Raw genomic sequence first — 21,748 nt, 5'->3', positions numbered from 1 at the left:
AATATCAGAAATAAAGAAGAGAATAGCACTCCAGTACCTGGAGAAAAGAAAAAAGAGAGAGAAGAAAGGAAGAATATTACAAAGAACTATATGCCCATAAATTTAACAACTTAGATGAAATGGACAAAATCTTAAACTAGCAAATCTCACTCAAGATTAAATACATAACGTAAACAGCCATATACCTACTGAAGAAATTTAATTTGCAATTAAAAACATTCCTACCAATAAAATACCAGGCCCGTATCGATTCACTGAAGGATTCTACATCATGCCATGTCACACTCGGTTGCTCAGTCACATCTGACTCTTTGCAACCCCATGGACTATAGCCCACCAGGCTTCTCTCTCCATGGGATTCTCCAGGCAAGAATACTGGAGTGGGTTTCCATCTCCTCCTCCAGGGGATCTTCCTGACCCAGGAATCAAACCTGCATCTCTGGCATCTTCTGCATTAGTAGGTGGATTCTTTACCACTGAGCCACGTTTACAGATAAAATCAAACCCATTCTACATAAACACTTGCAGAAAAATGAAGATGAAATAATTTTTAATTCATTCCATGAAGTCAATGTTACCAGTACCAAAATGAGACAGAGATATTACAAGAAAGTAAATTGATAGGAGAATATCCGTTATTATTAAAGACAGATTCTTAGCAAAATTTTTAGCACAATTCCAGTAATATACCAGTATTACATAGAAGAATAATACAACGAGGACTTCCCTGGCGGTCCAGTGGTTAAGAATCCACCTGCCAGTGCAGCAGCAAGGGTTCAGTGCCTGGTCCAGGAAGTTCGCAAATGCTGCAGCTACACCCCTGTGTCACAACTACTGAGCCTGAGTGCTGCGACTGCTAAAGCTCGTGCACCTAGAGTCTGTGCTCTGCAATGAGAAGGCGCTGCAGTGTGAAGCTTGTACACTGCAACTTGAGAGAAGTCCCCGCCCACTGCAACTAGAGAAAGCCTCCACACAGCCATGAAGACTGTAGTCATAAATAATTTAAAAAAAAAAAAAAAAAAGAATGCTCCATTAGAGTTTATCCCAGGTTGTTTTGGTTTAACACTCAAAAATCAATCTGGGGAATTTCCTGGTAGCCTAGTGATTAGGATTCTGTCTTTACAAGCATGGCCTGCCTTTAATACCTTATTCGAGAACATCCAGTAAGCTTCACGGGGTGCACCCCCCCAAAAAAATAAATACGTATAATTGAAGAAAAACATAGATAAGAACAATTTAAGATCATTTTATTAGGTACAGTAAAAGAATCTGACAACATTCAGTACACATTGCTAGTCACGTGAGATAAATGTGCTAAGATAAAAATTCATAGCACTTTAAGATAGAAGTGAACTTCCTCAATCTAATAAAAAAGAATCTATAAAATCTGAAAAAAAAAATAAAACAAGAACCCTATAGCTAAGATCCTACTTAACAGAGAAAGACAGGGACAGTCTTTGGGGCAGGAACATGGCAAGAATATCTGCTCTAACAACTTTTTACAGCAATGTTCTAAAAGTACCAGATACTACAATAAGGAAAGAAAAAGAAAAGGCATCCAGAATAGAAACAAAGAAATAAAACTCTCTTTATGTGCATATGACATGATCACCTATACAAAAGCTGATGGAATCCACAAAAACCTAGCAGAACTAATTATTGATAAGTTTACAGAATACAAGATCAATACACAAGATCAGTATGTTTCCTCTAGAAACAACATTTCCATTTACTAACAACGGTCAACTGGAAATCGAAATTTAATATGTAATTTAAAAAAGAATAACACTATGAAATTATTATGGATAAATGTGAAAAAAGATACACATGGTCTGTACAGTGAAACAACAAATGGGCTGAGAGAAAGTTACAGATACGTAAGTAAATCGAGAGCTGTACCATATTTATGGGTCAGAAGATCCTATATTTTAAAATATCAATTTTCCCAAAACTGACTTATAGGTTTAATTCAACCTCAATAAACCTCCCAGGAGACTTTTTGGTAGAAATTGATAAGCCAGTTCTAAAATTCACATGGGAAGGAACCAGAATAAATACAAAAACTTTGAAAAAGAATTGTAACCTGGAGACTTTCATATCGATTAGAATGTAAAGTTAAAAAGATCAGCCATACTAAGCGCTGGCAAGGATGCAGCAAATGGAACACTCACACACTGCTGCTAGAATGCAAAATGGTACAAGCACTTTGGAAACAATTTGAAAGTCATCTATCATGTTATCCAGCCATGCCATTTCTATTCATTTACTCAAGAGACACAAAAGTATATATACACATATAAAGACTTGCATACAACTGTTCGTAGAAGTTTTATGCATAATATCTCCAAAACTTAAAGCAATCTAAATTCCCAAGAAAAAGTAAACAAACAAACTGTAGAGTATCCATTCAATGGAATACCACTCAACAACCATGACAAAAAGAACTGAAATATTGACACAGACATCAACATAGCTGAAGCTCAAAATTATTATACCAGACAGAAGGCAAATCAATGGTTCCTAGGGATTGGCAGGGAGGGAGCGGGGTTGAGAGGAAGGCATCACAAAAAGAGATGAAACTTTTCAGGGTAATGGACACGTTCATTATCTTGATTGTGGATATGGTTACACAAATGTGAAAACCTTTCACATTTTACATATTAAATCACACAAAAAAACTCATTGATATTTTCAAAAATAAAAATATGTGATCTGTAGAAAAATAAAATCATTACACAGTTCAGAAACCCTAAGTTCTAGTTTGGTAAGAATAGTATTACTCTGGACATGTGTTCTTCAACCTCTACTAAAGGCAGAAGGGAACTGAACTGTCTACTACCCCTCCACGTCCACACCTCATGGAAACTTAAAGCTGAAATAATAAAAGGGAAATTCTTTTAAATTCCTAGCAGTAGCAATCCAAAATACAATTGTGCACAATTTTAATGGTATTCTATAGATGCTTACTTTTACACCTTCTGTAAGGACAAGTAATATTTTTGCAAAAATGAGTGGGCCATAACAGGCTCATCTATTACCTTTAGCTGGATAGCCTGGAGTGAGGGGGTCCCCAGCACCATCCAGGTTTAACACATTCCCTCTCTGGGCTACAGTTCCAGGAAGGTTCCACCCTTTGGGATATGGCTGCACCCCAGGAGCAGAGTAGTCAGCTGGATCTGAGTACAAGATGATTCCCTTGGCTCCTGCCAACATGGCATTTTTAACCTGCAGGGGCAATAAGCAATCCATAATGTAGAAATGGCAAAAGACTGACTTATCCTTGTAAGATAAAACCAATTTAATAACATGAGGAAACTTACACACTTTTATTATCACACTGGTAACAATCAGTTCTTTTTGGCTTTAATACGATTTCTGCCCAGGTAGACTTAACAACTCACATTTATTCAACATAACTCCAAACAAGTTATTACCTTTTCTGTGAAGCATTCCTAGTATACCTAAAACTGTAAAATTAATGTCTCTCTTTTCTACACATCTTCCATATTTTGTATATGACTATATTACAAGATGGATCAAAGCATTGTAAAATAACTTTTAAACATCTTTCTTCTCTACTACTATATTTTGAGAACAAGGACCTTGTCTAACTCACTTTAACTATCTACCCCTCAGTGTTTGGGGCTTCCCAGGTGGCTCAATGATAAAGAATCTGCCTGCAATAGAGGCAACACAGATGTGGGTTCTATTTCTGGGTTGGGAAGATCCCCTGGAGGAGAGCATGGCAACCCACTCCTGTATTCTTGCCTGGAAACTCCCATGGACAGAGAAGCTTGCTGGGCTACAGTCCATTGGATCACAAAGAGTTGGACATGACCAAGGCGAATGAGCACGCATACTCTCCAACATTTAGAAAAACAGACTTCAGTTCAGTTCAGTCGCTCAGTCGTGTCCGACTCTTTGCAACCCCATAAACCGCAGCATGCCAGGCCTCCCTGTCCATCACCAACTCCCAGAGTCTGCCCAAACCCATGTCCATCGAGTTAGTGATGCCACCCAACCATCTCATCCTCTGTCGTCCCCTTCTTCTCCTGCCCTCAATCTTTCCCAGCATCAGGGTCTTTTCAAATGAGTCAGCTCTTCACATCAGGTGGCCAATGTATTGGAGTTTCAGCTTCAACATCAGTCCTACCAATGAATATCCAGGATTGATCTCCTTTAAGATGGACTGGTTGGATCTCCTTGCAGTCCAAGGGACTCTGAAGAGTCTTCTCCAACACCACAGTTCAAAAGCATCAATTCTTCAGTGCTCAGCTTTCTTTATAGTCCAACTCTCACATCCATACATGACCACAGGAAAAACCATAGCCTTGACTAGACGGACCTTTGTTGGCAAAGTAATGTCTCTGCTTTTCAATATGCTGTCTAGGTTGGTCATAACTTTCCTTCCAAGGAGTAAGCGTCTTTTAATTTCATGGCTGCAATCACCATCTGCAGTGATTTTGGCGCCCAGAAAAATAAAGTCAGCCACTGTTTCCCCATTTTTTTGCCATGAAGTGATGGGACCTGATGCCATGATCTTAGTTTTCTGAATGTTGAGCTTTAAGCCAACTTTTTCACTCTCCTCTTTCACTTTCATCAAGAGGCTCTTTAGTTCTTTTTCACTTTCTGCCATAAGGGTGGTGTCATCTGCATATCTGAGATTATTGATATTTCTCCTGGAAATCTTGACTCCAGCTTGTGCTTCCTCCAGACCACACACTTAAGATGATGTAAATGTCTGTGGAGCTAAGAAAGCTAATTTAAAATTTTACACAGGTGAAGTCCCTGGTGGTCCAATGGTTAACACTCCATCATCTCACTGCAGAGAGCCAGGGCAGAAGAGGAGAAGAAAAAGAAAAGAAGAAAAGCTACCCAGAACTTAGTGTCTGAAACATCGCCCAGTGTTTTTTAAATATTTTTCTAACAATTCAAACTGATCACAAATAGGAAAATGTATCCTGTAAGATACTGAATTCTTGATCACCAGAAGTAGTATAATGAAAGATAGATAACCATCTATCAGCTAAAACACTTCCCAGTATTCAGACAAAGATTAGAAAAAGTAAGATCTGATACAACTTTTTTGAAGTACAAATCTATGATGCCCATCAAACTTTTGAAATAATGTACAACTGATCCTTGAACAACGCAGGGTTAATCCAAGAATAACTTAGGCTTGGCCCTCTGTATTCTCCATTTGTCTGCTTCTGTGGTTTCAACCAACCTCTGACCTTGTAGAAACTGTGAATGTGTGCATAGATTCCCATTCCTGTCCAACTCTTTGTGACCCTACGGACTGTAGTCTGCCAAGCTCCTTTGTCCATGGGACTTTTTAGGCAACAATACTGGAGTTGGTTGCCCTTTTCTACTCCAGGAGATTTTGACCCAGAGACTGAACCCATACCTCCTGTGTGTCTCCTGCATTAGCAGGCCGCTGTGCCACCTGGGAAGCCCATGTGGTAACTGTATAATACTATTATTAACTATTGAAAATACCCATGTACAAGTGGACTCACAGTTCAAATCTATGTTGTCATAGGTTTGATTCAACTGTACACTATGATTTAGCCATTCAGCTTCTAGGAGTGAATCTATATTACAAAAATTCTCATACAAATGTTCAAGTACATATGGACAATGATGCTCACAATATAAATATTTGTAATAGTAACAAATTTAAGACAAGTGGAATGGTTAAATAAATTGCTTAATAATTCTGTAAAATATTACATAGCCATCTAAAATGATGAGGGAGGAACTTCCCTAATGGTCCAGTGGCCAAGACTCGGAGCTCCCAATGCAGGGAGCCCAGGCATGATCCCTGGTCAGGGAACTATATCCCACATGCTGGTTATGAGAGCTCAAGCGCCACGACTAGAGATCCTGTGTGCTGCAACTAAAACTCGTACAGCCAAACAAAGGTTTTTACAAAATGAGGAATTTACTTAATAAGCAGTTACAAGAAATTACTCAGTACCAGTAACTATCCTAAATGCTTTCAAATGTAAGGTTGATAAATCCTACTGTGGATTCTAGGAGATTAATGTTATTATTAGCATTTCGATTTCACGTAAGAAGAGACATTGGCACAGAGAGGTTAAGTAACTTGCTCACAGGAAAAGATTTAGAGCATAGGGAACCTGCACCAGACAAGAAGCCAGGTTACACATATCTAGCACCCTATACACTTAACCATCTTATTATATAACTCTCAATGTGCTGACCTCTGAGTTATTATTGAGTGAAAAAATAAATTTATACAATATGTAGTATCTGATGCCCTTTGTTAAGTAAAAAGAAGAAATTACGTAAAATGAGTATATGAAGACATACATTCATATTTCACAAAATTAGGCCGAAAAAGACCTATTAAGAATTGATTACATCTGGGCAATGAATGAATTGAGTAATATATGGATTTTCATTTTTTAGTTTATGTAAAATTTCATCATTTTAATAAAAAAACAACATAGCTTTGGTGGTAAACCTAAGAAGAATAATTTCCCTTTCCAGATAGACGAGGTAGCAAAAACAACAATGACAAAAGACAAGCAAACAAATAAAACCCCAGGATTTTTCTGTGCAACCATGAAAATAACAAATTTATAAATATATATATATGGCAATTTTGGAGAAGGAAATGGCAACCCGCTCCAGTATTCCTGCCTGGAGAATCCCATGGACAGAGGAGCCTGGTGGGCTGCAGTCCATAGGGTTGCACAGAGTCGGACACGGCTCAGTGACTAAACCAACCAATGGCAATTTTTGGAAACCATAATGCAAATGATGTAAATCATTTATATTTACTGGTCATATATTATTTTCCCTTTAGAAAAGCAAATAACAAAGTACTTTGTTTCCTCTGAAGATTCTCCCGTATCTGGCAATAACAATCTTTCCAGTGCAGTTGATGTTCATCTCTCTTTCTAGTTTGAAAAAGTCTTCAGTACGAGCGTAGTTCACATATACAAGCTCCCCCTGTTGGAAATAAAAATAAAAACAAACAACAACAGCAGAAATACAAAACACTGCTAAAGAGAAAACCAAAGTAGAAGTTTGCTCCATAATGCTGCATCATAATAAAAAGTTATCTTTCTTGTCTTGGGCTTAATAAACACACCCATGCTAATTCTGGAGAAGTCTTTTAAAATATTTCAGTATCCTGAAAGTTAAAAAAAAAAAAGAGAGAATATGTAAAATATTTCAACAGTGCTTAAATGTTTGAAGAAATTACTAGTGTACACTGAGTATGGGGAATACTGTAAATAAAAGTAGCTACGTTATTTCCAACCATGGTATTTATGGGTGGAGTTATTATTAGAACTTCTGTGGTATGATTTATCAATTCAGATCTACACTTCTATAACAAAGTCAGACAATGGACAAAGGAAAAAAGTTTGAAAACTATCTACTGCCCTTACTGAATTAAGACATGTGCAGCAGTTTCTGAGTTATTTCAAAGAATGGCATGTGCTTATCAGGGTCTGGTTCTCAAGTATTTCTTTTCTAAAAATTGTTTTTAGGGAGGTTATGTAGAGGAGTCTCAAATATGAATTAACATGTATGATCCATCTAGTTTTCTTGGTTTTATTCCTTTACATAGGTATTTTTAAATAAAGGCTTAAAGAACTGAGTGTCTTTTATTTTACCTCTGGCATGCCCGCGGGTGAAAAGGCATTATAGGGTGGTACAATATTCTTAACATTCTCATATCCATCTGGTGGTGGCTCAATGTATGATGTATTGAAAATCTAGCAAGAATTGAAACACATAAAGTTAGAAACATTTCAGATTGCTATTAAAGAATAATACATTTTGTGGGCAAAAGGCCTAAATGGATATTTCTTTAAAGAAGACATACAGATGGTGAACAGGCACATGAAAAGATGCTCAACATCGCTAAGCATCAGAGAAATGTAAAACAAATGCCAGAAGAGGCGTAGAGAAAAAGGAACCCTCCTGCACCGTTCGTGGGAGTGTGAATTGGTACAGCCACTATACCTAACAGCATGCTGCTGCTGCTGCTGCTAAGTCGCTTCAGTCGTGTCCGACTCTGTGCAACCCCATAGACAGAAGCCCACCGGGCTCCCCTGTCCCTGGGATTCTCCAGGCAAGAACACTGGAGTGGGTTGCCATTTCCTTCTCCAATGCATGAAAGTGAAAAGTGAAAGGGAAGTCACTCAGTCGTGTCCGACTCTTAGCAACCCCATGGACTGCAGCCTACCAGGCTCCTCCATCCATGCGATTTTCCAGGCAAGAGTACTGGAGTGGGGTGCCATTGCCTTCTCCGACCTAACAGTATGGAGGTGCCTTAAAAAACTAAAAATAGAGCTACTGTATGATCTAGCAATTCTACTTGTGGGCATATATACAGAAATGACAAAAGCTCTGATTTGAAAAGGTACATGCACCCAAATATTTGAAACAGCACTATTTGCAATAGCTAAGACATGGAAACAAGCCAAGTGCCCATTAACAGACAACTGGTTTAATAAGATTTGGTTTACATATACAATGCAATATTACTCAGCCATAAAAGCATATTAAATATTGCCATTTGCAAGCAAGAGGGGTAGACCTAGAGAATATCATATTAAGTGAAGTAAGTCAGAGACACAAATACATCACTTTTATTTGGAATCTAAAAAAGAACACAGATCCATCTATATACAACAGAGAAAGGTTTACAGACATAGAAAATAACTTATCATTACTAAAGAAGAAAGGGATGTGCTGTGCTCAGTCGTGTCCAACTCTTTGCGACCCCATGGACTGTAGCCCGCCAAGCTCCTCTGTCCATGGGATTCTCCAGATAAGAACACTGGAGTGGGTTGCCACGCCCTCCTCCAGCGAATCTTCCTAACCCAGGGATCGAACCCAGGTCTCCCGCATTGCAAGCAGATTCTTTACCATCTGAGCCACCAGGGAAGTAATGGGGGAAGGAATAAAATAGGAGTATAGGATTAACAATTCCCACATGGCTCAAGTGGTAAAGAATCTACCTGACAACGCAAGAGACTTAGGCAGGAGACACAGGTTCGATCCCTGGGTTGGGAAGATCCCCTTAAAAATGAAATGGAGACCTACTCCAGTATTCTGGGGCTCCCCAGGTCGTGCTAGTGGTGAAGAACCTGCCTGCCAAGGCAGGAGACATAAGAGACTCGGGTTCGATCCCTGGGTCGGGAAGATCTCCTGAAGGAGGAAATGGCAACCACTCCAGTGTTCTTGCCTGGAGAATCCCATGGCCAGAGCATCCTCCCAGGGTATGATCCATGGGGTCAAAAAGAGTCAGACACAGCTGAACCAACTTAGCATGCACTATAGGATTAACAGATACACTAACAGATACATTAACAGATATTAATAGATACATTAAGTAGGGAAGTAATGAAGTTTTACTATGTAACACAGGGAACAATATTCAATAACTTATAATAATCTATAATGGGAAATAATCTGAAAAAAATTTACATAAAACAGAATCACTTTGCTGTACCCCTGAAACTAATACAATATTGTAAATCAGTCACCTCAATTCCATGCTCATCCATGACTGATATGTAGTTGGCATTTGTCTCATTAGGGTAAGACAGGAGAACATCATAGTGCACCAACTCAGCTGAATCCAGTCCAAACTTCTTCCACTGGTTTTGGATTTTCTTGGCAAGCAATAAATTTTGTTCCGTTCCTGCCAGATGAGGTAGCTTTGTAAATGAACTGAAATGAAAATAAAATTAAAGTGGGATTCAAAGACTATATTCAGAAAATGTCCTAAGAACTCTTCTAGACGCATAACTCATATTTTAAACGTTAAGTATCATTTCTATAACCAAGATATAAAAAACACAGCTCGGGGTTTCTAGATATGGCAGTTTTTAAATATTTGTGTGTAACTGCGGTTTTCACATTGTGCTTGTAGGGAATATGCTATGCACAGGCCTGTACTATAATTAACAGGTGTTCTTTGAAAAATAAGAATGACTTTCTCATCACCCCCAGGTGAAGGGCTGGGAGCAGTAAAAAGTACAACATGGAAAGACATCTTGAAACAAGATGCTGAAGTACTGATGTGATCGATGGAAAACCAGTCACCAGAGCCTTGAGGGGGTTGCTGAGAAAGGGTGTCACTAGCCGAAGGGCTAAACAGAAGCATGAAAGGCCTGAAGGTTTGACATCTGAGACTAAAGAACAGATATCTCTAGAGCACAAGCAAGGAAGGAGAAGTTAACAATAAAAGGCCTGCAAGGGTTAGGATCTGGGCTTTTGCCTGCGAATGGCATCAGCCTCCTGATCCCCACTTCATTTCTGAGTCTTCTTTTTCCTTATTCTTCTGTGGCTCTGCTCCCTCGGGTCGGTTCGTTGTTGAGCTGGTCCGGACAGTGCTTCCTCAGAAAAGAACACATCCGGTGCTGAACACAGTCAGCAGGGATTCGGGGATGAGCAAACATGAGGGAAGGCTGGCACATCCCTACGCCACCGGCGCTAGCTTCCTGGTGCTTGTCAGGAAGTGACGATATTCTCAAACTAAGATCATCATGTTTGCCAGACACCAGCCGGGCAGCTGTGCTAGCCTGCGCTTCTGGCGCTGTTTTCACCCTACTGTATACAGTTGTTTATTTATCCCATTGAAGTTCAAGTTCATGCATCTTTATGTTTATATTTCCAAATGCTCAGTACTTGCCTGTTATCCAGGAATTACATAAATCAGATTTGCTGAACTGAGTTTGGGCAATGATCTCTTGGTTCTGAGTCTAAATGATTTGCAACAGTTAACTTCAGAAACATAGTTTCAAATGAAATTCACTTTGCTTGAGGTAAATATTTTAAAAGTTTCCCAAACCTCCCCCCCTCCGTAAGTAGCCCAATTATACTTCTATACACTGGTGTTTTAGTCAATCATAGAACAACCAAAAAAGACAGAGTAAAGCAAAATCAGTACTTACTGAAAACTTACTATATGCCAGTAACCCGATGAGGTATTTCACATGGGCTTTCTGATCTAATCCTAACCACCCTTTTTCCATTGTCTGCATTTTGCAAATACGTTAACAGAGAGCAGTTAAATCAGTTGCTTATAATTTAGTAGGGCTTCCCTCATAGCTCAGCCCGTAAAGAATATGCCTGCAATGCAGGAGACCTGGGTTTGATTTCTGGGTCCGGAAGATCCGTTGAGGAATTAAATCACTCATCTGATCATACTGATCAACTGCTTAAAATCCTTCTATGGCTCCTTATATTCTGCATTATAAAGTTCACATTGGACATAGCATTTGGACCCTTTTTTAAATCTGATCCACTTTCCAGGTTCATTTCTTACCACTCACCTTATAAACTTCTTCACTCTTATCATTTAATATGCTAATTGGTCTCCTAAAATCACCACCCTTTTTAGCCTCTGCACAAGATCTTCTCTTAGACAAAAGTATCATCCTGCTTATGTAAATATCCCTGTACACCACTCTTAGTCATTTACATTCCCCAGCTGCAAGCTATTAACAATTCATTATGATACTTCAATCATTTTCTTTTCTGTGAAGCTTTCCACATCTATTATCATTAAATCAAAGCTGCAAGTTACTGATATTTAATACCATACAATATTTGAGGGGGGGGGGGGAGTATCAGGACTTCCCTTATGGTCCAGTGATTAATAATCCACCTTCCCACACATGCATTTTGACTTAAAGCATTCCTGATAGGAAGCCTCAAAGGGCCAAGCCAGATGCTGACAATCCAAAACAAAGGTCTTGAATAGACAGACCCATGAAGGGAAAGCCAAGAAAAACAAAAAGAACCCGCTTTGCAATGTAGTAATGCCGGTTTGATCCCTGGTCAGGGAACTAAGATCCCACGTGCCACGGGGCAACTAAGCCCACACACCACAACTAGAGAAGCCCCCGTGCCGCAAAAAGAGCCTGTGGGCTGCACCTGAGACCTGATGCAATCAAAATAAACTAACTTTTTTAAAGAAGTATTAATGTGTTTGTAGACAGAAGTTTTTGCGTGCACAAGAAAACCACCGGGGCTTGGGGATATTTAAAATTTTACTTCATGTAATTCATTATTGTTTTATTTCCTTTAGTGAATAAGTAATATTCTTACAATGGTGGGGGAGGGGGTAAGGTAAGTATATTCCCTTCATTTAAGGTGAAGGATTAATCATTAAGGTTTGCCTCCCACCTTTTCATCAACCCACCGAAATGAAAGAAGTGCAAAAAAAAAAAAGCGTCAGGGAACAACTTTACTGAATTTCTCCTTATGGTCCCAAGATGGCATTGCAGCTCCACACATCATATATTCAGGCTACAATGTTCAGGAGAAGTTATTTCCTCTTTTGTGTTTCTTTTAACAGAGGAAAACTTTGTAGTGGATCTCAACTAAATTTTTCTCCTGTTTTATCCATCATAATACGGTCATATGCATGCATATGTGTGCTTGCTCAGTTGTGTCCAACTCTTTGCAAGCCGGTGGACTGCAGCCCACCAGGTTCCTCTGACCATGGAATTTTCCAGGCAAGAATACTGGAATGAGTTGCCATTTCCTCCTCCAGAGGATCTTCCTGACCCAGAGAATGAACCGCTTCCCTTGTGTCTCCTGCATTGGCAGGTGGATCTACTGAGTAAACTGTAGTGCATCCCTAAGGCTTTCCTGTTTGCTCAGATAGTAAAGAATCCACCTGCAAAGCAGGAGACCTGGGTTTGATCCCTGGATTGGGAAGCTCCCCAGGGGAAGGAATTGGCAACCCACTCCAGTATTCTTGCTTGGAGGATTTCATAGACAAAGGAGCCTAGCAGGGACTGGACCACAGTCCATGAGGTCACAAAGAGTTGGACACGACTGAGCGACTAACACACACAGTACATCCCTACAATGAATGAAGAGATTAAAAGACTCTTTCTAATTGGTTCACAAATTCAATGCAATTTTAATCAAAGTTCCAGTAGGCATTTTTTTCTTTGGTAGGAATTGAGAAGTTGATTTTAAAATTTATTTGAAAATGCAAATAAAATAGTCAAAGCAATTTTTAAAAAGCAAAATCTGTAGGATTAACTCTATCTCATTTTACTCAACTTACTATTAAGCTATACCAAACAAGACAACATGGTACTGAGATTAATAGATCAACAGAAGAAAATATTTTGCTGACAAAGGTCCATGTAGTCCAAGCTGTGGTTTTTGCAGTCATGTACCAACATGAGAGTTGGACCATAAAGAAGGCTGACAATGAAGAATTGATGCTTTCAGACTGTGGTGCTGGAGAAGACTCTCAAGAGCCCCTTGGACAACAAGACCAAAAGGAAATCTTAAAGGAAATCAACCCTGAATATCCACTGGAAGGACTGATGCTGAAGCTGAAGCTACAATATTTTGGCCACCTAATGCAAAGAGCCGACTCATTGGAAAAGACCCTGATGCTGGAAAAGATTGAAGGCAGGAGGAGAAGTGGGTGACAGAGGATAAAATGGTTGGATGGCATCATTGACTCAATGGACACAAGTCTGAGCAAACTCCAGCAGATAGTGAAGGACAGGGAGGCATGGTGTGCTGTAGTACATGGGGTTGCAAAGAGTCAGACATGACTGAGCAACACAATGACAGAAGAAAATATAATATCCAAAAACAAGCCATTATGGTCAAGTGATTTTAGTCAAAGATATCAAAGCTATTCAAAAGGGAAAGGAAAGTTTTTTAAACAAATCTTGTAGGAATAATTACATATTTGTATTTAGAAAATCATCCACTCATATCAAACTACACATAAAAATTACCTTGAAGTGGACCACTGACCTAAATACACAAGCTACAATCATAAAACTTCAAAAATAATCTTCACAACTTCTCATAGGTTAAATTAGATAGAACAAAAAAGTATGAAACATAAGACAAAAATTGTTCAACTGGACTTTATCAAAATTTAAAATCCCTGCCCTATATAAACTCCACTACATCGAAAAAGCAAGAGAGTTCCAGAAAAACATCCATTTCTGCTTTATTGACTATGCCAAAGCCTTAGACTGTGTGGATCACAATAAACTGTGGAGAATTCTGAAAGAGATGGGAATACCAGACCACCTGACCTGCCTCTTGAGAAACCTATATGCAAGTCAGGAAGCAACAGTTAGAACTGGACACGGAACAACAGACTGGTTCCAAATAGGAAAAGGAGTACATCAAGGCTGTATATTATCACCCTGCTTATGTAACTTCTATGCAGAGTACATGATGAGAAACGTTGGGCTGGATGAAGCACAAGCTGGAATCAAGATTGCCAGGAGAAATATCAATCACCTCAGATATGCAGATGACACCACCCTTATGGCAGAAAGTGAAGAGGAACTAAAAAGCCTCTTGATGCAAGTGAAAGAGGAGAGTAAAAAAGTTGACTTAAAGCTCAACATTCAGAAAACTAAGATCATGACATCCAGTCCCATCACTTCATGGGAAATAGATGGGGAAACAGTGGAAATAGTGTCAGACTTTATTTTTAGGGGCTCCAAAATCACTGCAGATAGTGATTGCAGCTATGAAATTAAAAGACGCTTACTCCGGAAGAAAAGTTATGACCAACTTAGATAGCATATTCAAAAGAAGAGACATGACTTTGCCAACAAAGGTCCATCTAGTCAAGGCTATGATTTTTCCACTAGTCATGTATGGATGTGAGAGTTGGACTGTGAAGGAAGCTGAGCACCGAATAATTGATGGTTTTGAACTGTGGTGTTGGAGAAGACTCTTGAGAGTCCCTTGGACTGCAAGGAGATCCAACCAGTTCATTCTAAAGGAGATCAGTCCTGGGTGTTCATTGGAAGGACTGATATTGAAGCTGAAACTCCAGTACTTTGGCCACCTCATGTGAAGAGTTGACTCATTGGAAAAGACCCTGATGCTGGGCGGGAGTCGGGGCAGGAGGAGAAGAGGATGACAGAGGATGAGATGGCTGGATGATACCACTGACTCAATGGACATGAGTTTGAGTAGACTCCAGGAGTTGTTGATGGACAGGGAGGCCTGGCATGCAGCAGTCCATAGGGTCGCAAAGTGTTGGACACAACTGAGCAACTGAACTGAACTGATCCATCCATAAAACAGAATGCTGCTGCTGCTGCTGCTGCTGCTAAGTCGCTTCAGTCATGTCCGACTCTGTGCGACCCCATAGACGGCAGCCCACCAGGCTCCCCCATCCCTGGGATTCTCCAGGCAAGAACACTGGAGTGGGTTGCCATTGCCTTCTCCAATGCATGAAAGTGAAGCGTGAGAGTGAAGTTCCTCAGTCGTGTCCGACTCTTCGTGACCCATGGACTACAGCCTATCAGGCTCCTCCACCCCTGGGATTTTCCAGGCAAGAGTACTGGAGTGGGGTGCCATTGCCTTCTCCTATACAACAGAATAATACTCAGCAATAAAAAGCAATGTACTCCACAGATACAATCAACAATCTGGCTGAATTCCAAAATCATTCATTATGCTGAGTGAAAGGCACAAAAGAGCACATACTGTATGATTCTATTTAAATAAAATATTAGACAATTAAAAGGAATCCATAGAGAGTGAAGGAGGAATTAACTGCAAAGCCGTGATATAATTTTTCTGTCTTTTGATTGAGGAGGAGGTTGGCTGAGTGTATTATTCATATGTCAGTACTCTCAAATTGTAAGCTTTATATGGATGCAGTATATTCTATGGAAATTCAGCTCAGTTCAGTTCAGTCGCTCAGTCGTGTCCAACTCCTTGCGACCCCATGGACAACAGCATGCCAGGCCTCCCTGTCCATCACCAACTCCTGGAGTTTACCTAAACTCATGTCCATTGAGTCGGTGATATCATCCAACCATCTCATCCTCTGTTGTCCCCTTCTTCTCCTGCCCTCAACCTTTCCCAGCATGAGTCTTTTCAAATGAGTCAGCTCTTCACATCAGGTGGCCAAAGTATTGGAGTTTCAGCTTCAGCATCAGTCTTTCCAATGAATATTCTGGACTGATTTCCTTTAGAATGGACTGGTTGGATCTCCTTGCAGTCCAAGGGACTCTCAAGAGTCTTCTCCAACACCACAGTTCAAAAGCATCAATTCTTCAGCGCTCAGCTTTCTTTATAGTCCAACTCTCATATCCATATATGACTACTGGAAAAACCATAGCCTTGACTAGATGGATCTTTGTTGGCAAAGTACTGTCTCTGCTTTTTAATATGCTGTCTAGGTTGGTCATAACTTTTCATAACTTTCCTTTCAAGGAGTAAGCGTCTTTTAATTTCATGGCTGCAGTCACCACCTGCAGTGATTTTGGAGCCCCCCCAAAATAAAGTCAGCCACTGTTTCCACTGTTTCCCCATCTATTTGCCATGAAGTGATGGGACTGGATGCCATGATCTTCGTTTTCTGAATGTTGAGCTTTAAGCCAACTTTTTCACTCTCCACTTTCACTTTCATCAAGAGGCTCTTCAGTTCTTCACTTTCTGCCATAAGGGTGGTGTCATCTGCATATCTGAGGTTATTGATATTTCTCCCAGCAATCTTGATTCCAGCTTGTGCTTCATCCAGCCCAGCATTTCTCATCATGTATTCTGCATAGAAGTTAAATAAGCACGGTGATAATATACAGCCCTGACGTACTCCTTTTCCTATTAGGAATCAGTCTATTGTTCCATGTTCAGTTCTAACTGTTACTTCCTGACCTGCATACAGATTTCTCAAGAGGCAGGTCAGGTGGTCTGGTATTCCCATCTCTTTCAGAATTCTCCACAGTTTATTGTGATCCACACAGTCAAAGGCTTGGGCATAGTCAATAAAGCAGAAATGGATGTTTTCTGGAACTCTCTTGCTTTTTCCATGATCCAGCGGATGTTGGCAATTTGATCTCTGGTTCCTCTGCCTTTTCTAAAACCAGCTTGAACATCAGGAAGTTCACGGTTCACATATTGCTGAAGCCTGGCTTGGAGAATTTTGAGCATTACTTTACTAGCATGTGAGATGAGTGCCATTGTGCGGTCGTTTGAGCATTCTTTGGCATTGCCTTTCTTTGGGATTGGAATGAAAACTGACCTTTTCCAGTCCTGTGGCCACTGCTGAGTTTTCTAAGTTTGCTGGCATATTGAGTACAGTACTTTCACAGCATCATCTTTCAGGATTTGAAATAGCTCAACTGGAATTCCATCACCTCCACTAGCTTTGTTCATAGTGATGCTTCCAAAGGCCCACTTGACTTCACATTCCAGGATGTCTGGCTCCAGGTGAGTGATTGCAGCATCGTGATTATCTGGGTCATGAAGATCTTTTTTGTATAGTTCTTCTGTGTATTCTTGCCATCTCTTCTTAATATCTTCTGCTTCTGTTAGGTCCATACCATTTCTGTCCTTTATCAAGCCCATCTTTGCATGAAATGTTACCTTGGTATCTCTAATTTTCTTATACCTCAATAAAACTGTTTTGTTTTGGTTTTTTTCTTTAGTGAAATAAATGTCATAATAGCTGTCTTCAAGAACATAATCACTCCCCTGAATGTCATTCTTTCTCTTGCTAAGACACTGGGGGTTTTGCACTGATTCTTCTGCTTTCTTTCTGTCCTCTTTATGTTCCTTAAATTTGTAGATGGGACAAAGGTTTAATCTTCGGTGAACGGAATCTGAAACTTTAATCTCTTTCTCTCTAAATCAAAGTTTACCACCATCTGAGTCTTCCTGATAGAATGTGACATTTAAATAAATTCCCTGATTAAACCCAGGCCTCGGGAACAGAGAGTAACATTCAGCTGCCCTTCAAAGTGCATGAAGTTGGAACATCTCTTAATAAAGAAACAGAGTGAAGTAAGCCAGAAAGAAAAACACCAATACAGTATACTAACGCATATATATGGAATTTAGAAAGATGGTAACAATAACCCTGTGTACGAGACAGCAAAAGAGACACTGATGTATAGAACAGTCTTATGGACTCTGTGAGAGAGGGAGAGGGTGGGAAGATTTGGGAGAATGGCATTGAAACATGTAAAATATCATGTATGAAACGAGTTGCCAGTCCAGGTTCGATGCACGATACTGGATGCTTGGGGCTGGTGCACTGGGACGACCCAGAGGGATGGAATGGGGAGGGAGGAGGGAGGAGGGTTCAGGATGGGGAACACATGTATACCCGTGGCGGATTCATTTTGATATTTGGCAAAACTAATAAAATTATGTAAAGTTTAAAAATAAAATTAAAAAAAAATGTAGCATTAAGACCAAAAAATAAATAAATAAACCAAAGACTTTTTTTGCACACGAAGTCAGGGAAGAAAGACCTCGGCAACATTCAAATAGATTTTACTCTAATAAGAGTGGTATAAAGGGACATTTAAACTACCAGGAATTTATATGATATTATATCATTTCACACAAAGGTTACCCACATCAATATAATCAGTTTTCAAACAGTTTTCACTCTGCATTGTTTCAAAATTTTTATTTTTAAGATCAATTATTCAAAACAAACTTACCGAAGAAATGATTTTATATTATCAGCTTTCATCTCAGATATCAGTTTCCACCTTAAATTCTGGTGACTGTCTGCTGAAGTGGCCGTATCTTTGAGGGGCTTACTAAGCCAACCTGTGGGGGGTGGGGGTGGGGTTGGGGGGCAGATACAGAGACATATGCATATTACATACACAATAAGTGCTTTTGACTTTTATAAAAACTAAAAGTCCCCCCACCCCAAAAGTCAAAAAACAACAGCAACAACACAAAGAGCCCTCAGCAGAGAAGCAGATCACCGGCGGCATTACGAAGAATTCAAACTAAATGCAGAAAACCTTCAAATTCCGCTGTGTAATTCTGAGTTGGTTAAAGGACTTTTAGATGAGAGAGAATCTTGTCATTTTCCTCGTGTTATGTATTAGAGCACCGGCCTCTATCTTTCTTGTTCTCCCAAGGAGGTCTGCTTCACAGCGCAGCGGCTGACACACGGGGAGGATTCCCCAGAGATTTTTGCAATAAATGATCATAGAAGTGCAGTTACAAGTTTTGACTCTTGGAAACTAAACAATCTCTTTGACTCCTGCGAATAATGGCAACTCCAAATTTTCTTTACAACGGCTCTTAACAGTACCCTGAGTGAGTGAAAGGCGCTCAGTCGTGTCCGACTCTTTGAGACCCCATAGACTGTCCAGTCCATGGAGTTCTCCATGCCAGGATCCTGGAGTAGGTAGCCGTTCCCTTCTAAAGGGGATCTTCCCAACCCAGGGATCGAACCCAGGTCTCCCACATGCAGGTGGATTCCTTACCGTCTGAGCCAACAGAGAAGCCCAAGAATTCTGGAGTGGGTAGCCTATCCCTTCTCCAGTAGATCTTCCCAACCCAGGGATGGAACCGAGGTCTCCTGCATTGCTGGCGGATTCTTTACCAGCTGAGCCACCAGGGAAGCCCAAGAATACTGGATTGGGTAGCTTATCTCTCCTCCAGCGGATTTTCCCGACCCAGGAATCGAATGGGGTCTCCTGAATTGCAGGCAGATTCTTTACCAGCTGAGCCACCAGGGAAGCCCCGAGCTCGGCATGCCGGAACGCATCGCGTTCGGCTTCCAGCCGGGCTGGGACGCGGCGCCGCGGCCGTCCTCGCAGACTGTCGGGCTTCTCTCCACGCAGGCCGCAGGGTGGAGGGGCTCCTGGCGCCCGGGGCAGGGGTCGGCACACTTACCCACCGTAAATCCAGCCAGAAAGGACGCCAGCGCTGCAGCCAGGAATATCCACAGGTACGGTCGGCGCCCGATGGTGGCCATGGCTTCCTCGGACTGCAGCGGGAGGTGCCGAACGCGGGGGCGCGCCGCGGGAGCGCGGGCGAGCCGGGGGCGCGCGGCCGGGCGCGCGCGGGCCCCCCAGGCTGCCGCCCAGCGCGGTCCCCTGGGCGGGCCCTCAGGGCCCCGCCCGCCTCCGCGCGGCTCCGAAGGCGGAGGGACGCCGGCCCCGAGCTGCCGGTCCCTGCGGTCTCCCGGGGGCCTCGACGGGGCAGAGGCGACCCTGCGGAGGGAGGAGACATGTTTCTTGGTGGCAGGCTCCGTCCACTCTGTCCAACCCGGGCAAAGTCTGCGTTAGCGGGCAGGCCGCTGAAAAATGCCCCTAAGAAACTCTACTTACCAACCTCTTTCCAGGAGCTGCCAAATTTCCGCAAATATATTTAACCACAGCTCTGTCTTCCCTGTTGATTACCCCCTGCCGAAATCTAATTCCTAACTTCTCGCGCTTGGCAAGCATCTCTGGTCTGCCTGCTCCGTGATAACGCATCAATTTCTTTTCTTCTTTTTTTTTTTAATGCTTATATTTTATGTTTATTCATTCGAATATTGTATATAGGCACCACTGTACTAACATGAGTGATCACACCATCGTGATTGTCTGGGTCGTGAAGATCTTTTTTGTACAGTTCTTCTGTGTATTCTTGCCATCTCTTCTTAATATCTTCTGCTTCTGTTAGGTCGATACCATTTCTGTCCTTCATCGAGCTCATCTTTGCATGAAATGTCCGCTTGGTATCTCTAATTTTCTTGAAGAGATCTCTAGTCTTTCCCATTCTGTTGTTTTCCTCTATTTCTTTGCATTGATCCCTGAGGAAGGCTTTCTTATCTCTTCTTGCTATTCTTTGGAACTCTGCATTCAGATGCTTATATCTTTCCTTTTCTCCTTTGCTTTTCACTTCTCTTCTTTTCACAGCTATTTGTAAGGCCTCCCCAGACAGCCATTTTGCTTTTTTGCATTTCTTTTCCATGGGGATGGTCTTGATCCCTGTCTCCTGAACAATGTCACGAACCTCATTCCATAGTTCATCAGGCACTCTATCTATCAGATCTAGGCCCTTAAATCTATTTCTCACTTCCACTGTATAATCATAAGGGATTTGATTTAGGTCATACCTGAATGCTGTAGTGGTTTTCCCTACTTTCTTCAATTTAAGTCTGAATTTGGCAATAAGGAGTTCATGATCTGAGCCACAGTCAGCTCCTGGTCTTGTTTTTGTTGACTGTATAGAGCTTCTCCATCTTTGGCTGCAAAGAATATAATCAATCTGATTTTGGTGTTGACCATCTGGTGATGTCCATGTGTAGAGTCTTCTCTTGTGTTGTTGGAAGAGGGTGTTTGCTATGACCAGTGCATTTTCTTGGCAAAACTCTATTAGACTTTCCCTGCTTCATTCCATATTCCAAGGCCAAATTTGCCTGTTACTCCAGGTGTTTCTTGACTTCCTACTTTTGCATTCCAGTCCCCTATAATGAAAAGGACATCTTTTTTGGGTGTTAGTTCTAAAAGGTCTTGTAGATCTTCATAGAACCATACAACTTCAGCTTCTTCAGCGTTACTGGATGGGGCATAGACTTGGATTACTGTGATATTGAATGGTTTGCCTTGGAAACGAACAGAGATCATTCTGTCGTTTTTGAGATTGCATCCAAGTACTGCATTTCAGACTCTTTTGTTGACCATGATGGCTACTCCATTTCTTCTGAGGGATTCCTTCCCGCAGTAGTAGATATAATGGTCATCTGAGTTAAATTCACCCATTCCAGTCCATTTTAGTTGACTGATTCCTAGAATGTCGACATTCACTCTTGCCATCTCTTGTTTGACCACTTCCAATTTGCCTTGATTCATGGACCTGACATTCCAGGTTCCTATGCAATATTGCTCTTCACAGCATCAGACCTTGCTTCTATCACCAGTCACATCCACAGCTGGGTATTCTTTTTGCTTTGGCTCCATCCCTTCATTCTTTCTGGAGTTATTTC

At 41.0% G+C, this 21,748-nt stretch overlaps 1 protein-coding gene across 4 annotated transcripts in view; it reads right to left on the bottom strand.

Moving 5' to 3' along the window:
- Positions 1–19,798, bottom strand: part of NAALAD2 (N-acetylated alpha-linked acidic dipeptidase 2) — a 49,179-nt gene extending 29,381 nt beyond the window's left edge. For 2 of the 4 annotated variants that reach the window (XM_055581613.1, XM_055581614.1), the window contains exons 1-6: positions 19,669–19,798; positions 18,471–18,582; positions 9,534–9,720; positions 7,653–7,754; positions 6,856–6,981; positions 3,039–3,225 (exon numbers count right to left, since the gene is read on the bottom strand). In XM_055581613.1, the coding sequence (XP_055437588.1) occupies positions 3,039–3,225; positions 6,856–6,981; positions 7,653–7,754; positions 9,534–9,720; positions 18,471–18,582; positions 19,669–19,750 (796 nt within the window). In that variant the 5' untranslated portion in view covers positions 19,751–19,798. Of the gene's footprint in view, positions 1–3,038; positions 3,226–6,855; positions 6,982–7,652; positions 7,755–9,533; positions 9,721–18,470; positions 18,583–19,256; positions 19,533–19,668 lie in introns of those variants that run through there. The other 2 variants (XM_055581615.1, XM_055581616.1) reach the window with 2 other exon arrangements.
- Positions 19,799–21,748: the final 1,950 nt, after the last annotated feature.

The sequence above is a fragment of the Bubalus kerabau genome, chromosome 5 (assembly GCF_029407905.1).
Source record: "Bubalus kerabau isolate K-KA32 ecotype Philippines breed swamp buffalo chromosome 5, PCC_UOA_SB_1v2, whole genome shotgun sequence".
Classification (NCBI taxonomy): Eukaryota; Metazoa; Chordata; class Mammalia; order Artiodactyla; family Bovidae; genus Bubalus; species Bubalus kerabau.
The sequence above is the reverse complement of the archived record's forward strand: the minus strand, read 5'-3'. Positions and strand labels throughout refer to the sequence as shown.